Below are 8862 nucleotides of genomic sequence, written 5' to 3'. Positions count from 1 at the left end.
GACCCAATTCCCATGCACATCTCCACAGGTCTGACCAATGGAGGCCTAGATGATTGTCCCCTAAATTGTGCTCATTCCATGTATTCATTTATTTAAGACACATTTACTGAACTACTTGGTGCCAATAACTATGTTAGAAGTATATATCCAGAAAGTAAAATAATGTTAATAATTTTAAACAAATGAGGCAGTATATTCATACAATACAATATTACTTAGCAAAAAATAAAAGGGGGCACAATAAATAAAACATCATGAATGGTTATTAAAAACAACTCATTCAGATCAGATACCCACATTTACTGAAGAAAAAACATACTTATGACTACATTGATATAAAGTTCTAGAACAGTCAAAACTCAACTATAATGACAGAAAGCAGATCAGTGGGCTATCTGGGTGGGGGTGAAAAGAAGGGAGGATATTGACTTGGAATTGGCATGAAGGGAAATTTCTGGAATAATGGGAATGATCCAAATCTTAGTTGAGGTGGTGGTTATATAAGTATAAACACTTGTCAAAACTCAATGGAGGTGGGCTCCCGGGCCCGGGGCGCGGTCCGTGTCGGCGTGGCTCCCGCACCCTGACCGACCGCTCGCCTTAGGACCATGGCCAACACGGAGCGCACCTTCATCGCCATCAAGCCGGACGGTGTGCAGCGCGGCCTGGTGGGCGACATCATCAAGCGCTTCGAGCAGAAGGGGTTCCGCCTCGTGGCCATGAAGTTCCTGCGGGCCTCTGAGGACCTCCTGAAGCAGCACTACATTGACCTGAAAGACCGCCCCTTCTACCCGGGGCTGGTGAAGTACATGAACTCGGGGCCCGTGGTGGCCATGGTCTGGGAGGGGCTGAATGTGGTGAAGACAGGGAGAATGATGCTTGGGGAGACCAATCCGGCAGATTCTAAGCCAGGCACCATTCGTGGAGACTTTTGCATTCAAGTTGGCAGGAACATCATTCATGGCAGTGATTCAGTGAAAAGTGCTGAGAGAGAAATCAGCCTGTGGTTTAAGCCTGAAGAACTGGTCGACTACAAGTCGTGTGCTTTTGACTGGATCTATGAACAAGAGGTGGACAAAGCATCAGTCCCCTTGGCTCCACTCGATGTGTCCCGGGACACAGCTCTTCATTCCATTGACCTGGAAGCAAAAGGATCCATCTTTTCTAAAGCAGATTTACCAATAAAGCCTTTGGGAACGGGAAAAAAAAAAAAAAAAACTCAATGGAAACTTTTGATATTGGTCCCACCTCTCCAACTGATGTAAAACTAAGACATCGAGAGGTAAAGGTACTTGCACAAAGTCATTAGCAATGACTTAGAGAATAAGCCAGAACATATTATGTGTCGCATTTAAATCAGCTTTCTTGTCACCTGTTGACTCCAGTTCTTCAAATGAGGAGTCTGAGCTCCCCTAATTTAATGTCACTCTCTTTCATTCAGGTGCTGTTGAAACCAGCAAACCCTATTGCCCTAGCACACAATGTGCAACAGTGAAAGGAGACCTACATAAATGGTGTCTCAATGTTATTAGCATTGTCATTTGTTTTTCAGCAAATACCATAAAAATTTAATCTAGTGTGACCTGGGATGTTCAACATATAGGTAGAAATATTATATATGATATATATATATATATATATATATATATATATATATATATATATATATATTCATTCCAGTTAATTTTAACTTTCTTCTAAAGTTATCAAAGAACTTCTAGAAGTAAATGACCCAATGCTGAAGTAGACTTACATATAACAAAGTTCAGAATATTGCAAATGTCTTTTAAAAGAAGACAGCAAAAAGAGACCCACTCTTTAGTAAAATTTCATCCTTCAAAATGAGAGAATAATGTCTTCAGAACCTAGGGAGGGAGGGAAAACTATTGTCATCAAACCTCTCCCCCAGTATACTAAGTTGCAGAAAGTAATAAGAACAAGGGGTGCAGGTGGTGGACAGTAACTAGAGAATTCTGTTTACCTAGCTATCTTCCATCATATGGAAGGAAATAAAGAGAAACACCCCATACCCCAAGCACTCAAAGGTACTGTATACTCTATCCTAATCACCTATCCTCCGGATTATTTTGAAAAATACTCTTCAGCTAACTTAATAATGAATAAAAATAATCAATAGCATAAGATAAACTATGGAGAAATCAAGTTAGAAAAACATAAAGTAATGTAATAATTATTGCTAACATAGTGATGAAACAACATAAATGTCAAAAATTAGTGAATGTGAATACTTAAAATATTCATCATCATCTGCTAGATTTAAAATTACTCCAAAAAGCAATAGATAATTTATAAAAATGGAAAAAATATGCCAAATATTTATTCTGCTAATTGATTTAACAGTCATGATTTTGTTTTTGTTGCTATTGGAGAACTAGTTCCCTTTCTTTTTCTAAATTAAGGTAGTCATTGGAAATAAGTTTGAACATGTAAGTTTCAGATCAGTAGGGGATGAATGTATGTGTTGATACGTTGATGTGCCAGTCACTATCCTAAGTGCTGTATATTAACTCCTCATCATAATCCTGTGAGGTAGGAGTTACTATTATCATTCCTATATTACAGACAAGTAAACTGAGGGAGGTTGCCTTCCCAAGATCTACAATAGTGGATAGAGAATTTGGAATTAAAACCAAACAGTCTGGCTCCATTCACATGCCTTTAGCCAATCCATTACAGATGCTCAGGTAATGTACTAAAAAACTAGAAAAACAAAGAAGAGAAAAGAAAAGTGGGGAAAGGAAAGGAGATAGCAAAGCAGTGTTTTCAACTGCACAAAATATATTAGTAATTACAAAAGGAAAAGTGGAGGAGAAGCAGGAGGAAGAGAGAGAGGAAGAGGGCCTAAGTTTCTAAGTAAGAGATAAATATTCTGAGATGATATTTAAAGAATAACTAAGCAAAAAAACTCTATCTTAATGATATTTATACAACTCCTACATTTTACATGGAATGGTGCCAATACTCATTCTACATAAACTGAAAAGTTAAAGATGTGTATTGCAATCCCACAAACAATCACTAAATATAGACTGTGAGAAAGCATAGTTTAAAAAGCCAATACATAAATGCAATGGAATATTAAAATGTACCCAAATAACCCAAGAGTAGCCATGAAGGTAGAACAGAGAAACAGTAAAGCAGAGAGAATGAGCAGAAAACAAATACTAAAGTGGTAGACATAAATCAACTCCAATTAAAAGTCAGAGTTTGTCAGAAGGGCTACAACAGCAACACCCAACTAAATAGTGTTTATAACAGACATGTTAAAATGGGTTCAGTTAAAAATAAGTGGACTACAATTGATACTCTGTGCAAAGAGTAAACATAAGAAGACTGGGTTGGCTATATTAAATCAGAAAGATAGCTTCGCCTGGGTGGTGTGGTTGAGCATCAACCTGTGAACCAGGAGGTCACGGTTTTGTTCTGGGTGGGGGCACATGCCCAGGTTGTGGGCTCATCCCCAATGTGGGGTGTGCAGGAGGCAGCCGATCAATGATTCTCTCTCATCCTTGATGTTTCTGCCTCTTTCTCCCTCTCCCTTCCTCTCTGAAATCAATAAAAATATATTAAAAAAAGAAAGATAGCTTCAAAACAAAGAATATTACCAGTGATTGAGAGAAATATTCTATGATGCTAAAAGGATAAGTTAATCAGGAAGACATAATACTCACTCATGGGTATGCATCTCATGACTGAGGGTGAAACTCCATAAAACAAACACTGGCAGAATTAAAGTTAAAAAGACTAAATAACTGTGTAAATTTGTATGTTTCCCCCACGTACCGCGTGGTTCAGGGTTCAGGATCTGGAGAGGAGCCACACACAAATGAAAGAGAAGAGACAAGAGATAATTTGGAAATACTGGGGGGCCAGGCGGGCAAGTCCAACTCAAGGGGAAGGACTTCCACTGGTGCTCAGGCCTCGCCAACCTTTTATTGGTCTGGGATACACCCATAGCCCTTAGGCAGGCAATTTCCAGTAACAGGCAGACTTGCCCTTTAGCAACGATTTACATAATAATAAATGGGGAAGTTGCTTCAGCTACCATTGTCTGGACTAACAGTGGGTGCACAGCCCTGACCTTTGCCAGGGCTTCAAGGATCACCAGCCTTCCGGGTTCCTTGTCCACACCTCTCTGCTAGTGAAGACAATAGGCAGCTTCCCACAGATAATTCCATGATAATTCCTCTCTCAGCAACTGATAGAATATGAGGACAAGAAGCAGTGAACTTATGCAGAATCTAAACGATGCCCTCTTAGGCTGAGGTCTGGCATTGGTTGGCTGCTGTGATGGCCCTGTGCTGAGAAGGATGGAGGCTGTGAGCTCAGGCTCAGGAAGGAAGAGTGTCCACTGCTGATGTCTGCCATGGACATCGAGTAGGAGGAGAAGGCTGTCCCTGCCTCAGTAAGCTTCTTTTTTAAAAAAAAATATATCTTATTGATTTTTTACAGAGAGGAAGGGAGAGGGATAGAGAGCTAGAAACATCAATGGGAGAGAAACATCAATCAGCTGCCTCCTGCACTCCTACCAGGGATGTGCCTGCAACCAAGGTACATGCCCTTGACCAGAATCGAACCCGGGACCCCTCAGTCTGCAGGGTGATGCTCTATCCACTGAGCCAAACTGGTCAGGGCCTCAGTAAGCTTCTTAACGCTGGCTGTGCATTACAATGATTTGTGGAGCCTTTAAAACATATTGACGCCTGGCCCCCTCACCTAGAGACTTTGCTGTAATTCACTTGTAGGCATGATATTTTTCTGTAATTTCCTCAGATGGTTTCAATGAGCAGTGAGGATAGAAAACCACTGTCCTAAACTGTGAAGTGGACACTCCTACGCTGATGAAGAGATGTAAAATATTAAGGACCTTAAATGCATCATTTATCTAGAAATCTCATTCCTAGGGAAATAATAATGATGTGCCCATTAATTTATATTTCAGAATGTTTTTTTGGCTCAGTTTCAATAGCAATAGATAGGTAGATGATAGATAGATAGATAGATAGATAGATAGATAGATAGATAGATAATACATACATACATTAATATAGATAAGTAATAGGAAGGAGAAAAGAAGAGGAGATGGAGAAATGAAACTGAATTATTCAACAATGCAGGACTTATTAAACAAATTAAAATTAAGGTATAATAGATATTTCTTAATAAGATGATATGTATTTCACATCAAATATGCACATAACGAGGTGAGAGAATTAAGTTGCAAAGTGACCTATAAAATTTCTGTTTTTGAGAAAATATATGTATACCCATACAAAGAAAAAGTCTTAAAGGTTATGCTTCCAAATGTCAATCATATTTATCTCAAGGTGGTGGCATTCTAATCCATTTAAATAATGTTCTTTGGATTTCTTATTTGTGTAAAATCAACACACATATTTGTGTAATAAAACATCAGTTCGGAGAGCTGCTCCCTCCCTGTTTATAGTCCCTAAACTGAAATGGGAGCAGCCTTTCATGTAGTCGCTCTAATTCCTGGAAGAGGGTCAGAGGATTATCATTCATGCTGGTGAAGGAATTAAGAGGAACTTGGAACTCTGTGAAAGGCTGTGGGCACTGCTCCATCACCTGAGGTGAAAAGCAAACAGGGAGGTTCCCTTTGATCCACGGTGCCCATTCCTTTCAGCCTCTCTGGGTGGGTCTAGAGAGGGTGAGGCCAGCTGGTCCCTGCTTGCTGTCCTTTCCAAGGTGTGGCTGGGAAAGTTGGAGCTGCCTACATCTACCTCCAATTATCCTTCCACCCAAGAAGCTCACACCTGTTGACCCATCTTCCACATGGAAGGAATGTGGGCAGGCACAGTGAGAAAACATGGAAAGAGGGCAGAGCTCCTCTGCCGCCTCCACTCCTCCCTCTTCCCCACACCTCCCCGCCCTTTACCCTCATGATCACTGCTTTCAGGACCTCAGAATCTCTCCTCTAGCTCTAAGAACAGTGGTCCCAAACCCTCATTCTAGTTAAATCACCAGTATTTGCATTTTGAGGAAAGAACAGAAATAAGGTTCATAGCAAAAATGAATTTCTAATGGAAAAAATTAAGCACCAACTTTTTGGAAGTGTGGTGATATTGTGGAGCAAAACCGCTGCCATAGCTGTGCTTCTGGACCTGCCGTCTCAACAGAAGGAAGTGGGACTACGACACCTGACACCTGCAGAGCCAGCTGCTGCTGGGAGAACATCCTTTAAAAAACTCTAGGGAGCTTCTTCTAATGATTTCAAGAAATTGAGTGAGGAGTGTGTTTTCTAACTGGGCTCTGAAAATGCCACCCAGAACCCTGCACCCTCTCATGAATCCATGTCCTCAGTCAGGCAAAGTAGCCAGATGTTCTCAGTTCTATTCCTAAGCTGTTCAACTGCCTCCATATCACAGGACCAGCACCAGGGGATTGCTTACCACAAACGCTCTAGGAAATATTTCTGATGTCAGCTCAGCAGGCAAAGGCTCAGAGGTGCCTCCTCTTCCTCCAGCACACGGTAATGGTTTGCTCTTAAAAGGACTTGTCAAACATGCACTTTTTTAGCCCTCCCCCGGGCCTCCCTGCTGCTAGGAAGATGGGTGCTTGTCAGTACCACCTGCAGTGCCTGATTAGTTCAGTGTCCCATCACCATACAGTGATCATTTATCACAGGGCAATCTTGTGTGACACAAAATATGGTGCCCTTGTGATTCCTCGCTCTCCAGCACGCACTGACAGCAAATGAAAATGACACCACCTGTCAGGACCAGCCATAACTCAGCCTCATTTTCCAGAAAACCTTCATGGGGCACTACGAAATAATGAGATATGCACTGAGGTTACAGCATAGTCTAGCTATGGTGTGTTCATGTAAACCAGCCCAACAAATGATCAGCGCACCCAGAAATAAAACCACTGTCTCCTACATATTTTACTCTGTAATTAAAGCAAATGAATTCAATGCATGATTCCTCTTTCGTCACAACCAAGATGACCAATCTCACCTTCACTGAGACGGGTTTGAGAAATAACAGAGAATACTTTTCTATCCTGATCTCATTCTCTGCCCTCCCACTAAATAGCTGAAGAGGTTTGCACCTGAAAAAATACTTATCAGAATGATAATTGACAATGATGATAATTGATGGCGATGATCCAGCTCTTAGAATGTATTCTACTCTGCAAAATATCACATTTATTTTTCATTTGATCTTTACAAAGAATTCCATGAAATGCAGGCAAATTGTATATTTCTTAGACAAATAGAAGAATCCTAAAGGATATGACTTACTTAGCATTGCACAACTTCTGGAAGAGTTGGGGGAGTGGACAAGGGTGGGGGACTAAGCCCAGGTCTGATCATCCGAGTTCAGCCATGTTTCTAGACTACTTGAAAAATGCAACTTAAGTCTTCTCCATTTTACAGATCATGAAACAAATTCAACATAATTATCATTCAGGCAAGATTTGAAAGCAACAGACCCGTACAACATGAAGCAAAATAAAATAAATACTTAAGACAAAATTATTTTACATTATTGAGAAGACAAGTAAAGCAGTGGATGGATTATTTATTTCTGAGTACAGTTTAAACAGAACTACGATATATCAGTCACTGAGTCAGGTATTGGGGTCCAAAGATGGTCTCAAGGAGATTCCCCCTAGTTAAATATCCTATAAAATAAAAGCCTAATATGCTAAGTGTCCTGTTGTCCAGTCGGCCGTTCAACCAATCAAAGTGTAATATGCTAATGATATGCTAAGACCGCTCAACTGCTCACTATGATGTGCACTGACCAACAGGGGGCAGACAGTCCACCAGTCAACCAGTCGCTATGACATGCACTGACAACCAGGGGGAAGATGCTCCAACTGGTAGGTAAGCTTGCTGCTGGGGTCTGGGACTGAGTGAGATGGGCTGGACATGCCTTGGTGCCCTGCTATGGTCCCTCCCCAGCTGGCCAACCTCCAGTGTACCTCCTGAGCCCTGATCATGTACAGTGGGGTCCCTCAGCCTGGCCTGCACCCTCTCACAATAGGAACCCCTCGGAGGATGTTGGAGAGCCAGTTTCAGCCCAATCCCACAGGCCAGACTGAGGGGCCCCCCTGGTGCACAAATTTTTGCACTGGGCCTCTAGTCCTATATAATAAAAGGCTAATATGCAAATTGACCGAATGGCAGAACAACCGGTTGCTATGATGCGCACTGACCCCTAGGGGTCAGATGTTCAATGGAGGAGCTGCCCCTTGGTGGTCAGTGCACTTCTCCAGGGGAACACCTCTCAGCCAGAAGCTGAGCTCACAGCTGGTGAGCACAGCGGCAGTGGTGGGAGCCCCTCCCACTTCTGCGGCAATGTTAAGGACCCCTCGGGGATGTCCGACTGCTGGCTTAGGCCCGCTCCCTGTGGGGATCAGGCCTAAGCTGGCAGGCAGACATCCTTCAAGGAGTCTTGGACTGTGAGAGGGCACAGGCTGGGCTGTGGGACCCCCACCCCCAGTGCACAAATGTTGTGCATCGGGCCTCTAGTAAAGTCATAAAATACATGACTTTTTGTAACTGCTCTTTTGCTTGCCATGTGTACAATGTTAAATACCCATGCTGAAGTGTGTATCAGTAACTCATTCCTTTTTATGGATGATTACTATTCTATTATATGGATATACCACATTTTGTTTATGGACATTTGGGTTGTTTCCACATTTTGACTACCATAAAAGGATTTTATTTCTACATGTTAATATCATACATGAGATGGCCAATAAACATTTATATATGATTCAACCTCATTAGTTATTGCAGAACTAGAAACTAAAAGTGAAACAATACAATCTTTCAGATTAGCCAGGACTTTCCTATTTCAATGGCTG

The 8862-nt window shown here is 41.6% G+C and overlaps 1 protein-coding gene across 1 annotated transcript; it reads left to right on the top strand.

The window, feature by feature from the left end:
* The first annotated feature begins 539 nt into the window (after window positions 1-539).
* Window positions 540-1265, top strand: LOC132219259 (nucleoside diphosphate kinase B-like). The gene has a single exon (XM_059671638.1). It carries the CDS (start codon window positions 609-611, stop codon window positions 1263-1265), a length of 657 nt encoding a protein of 218 aa, XP_059527621.1. The 5' UTR covers window positions 540-608.
* Window positions 1266-8862: the final 7597 nt, after the last annotated feature.

This window comes from Myotis daubentonii, chromosome 16 (genome assembly GCF_963259705.1).
Source record: "Myotis daubentonii chromosome 16, mMyoDau2.1, whole genome shotgun sequence".
Taxonomy (NCBI): Eukaryota; Metazoa; Chordata; class Mammalia; order Chiroptera; family Vespertilionidae; genus Myotis; species Myotis daubentonii.
This window is presented reverse-complemented; position numbering and strand designations above follow the sequence as displayed.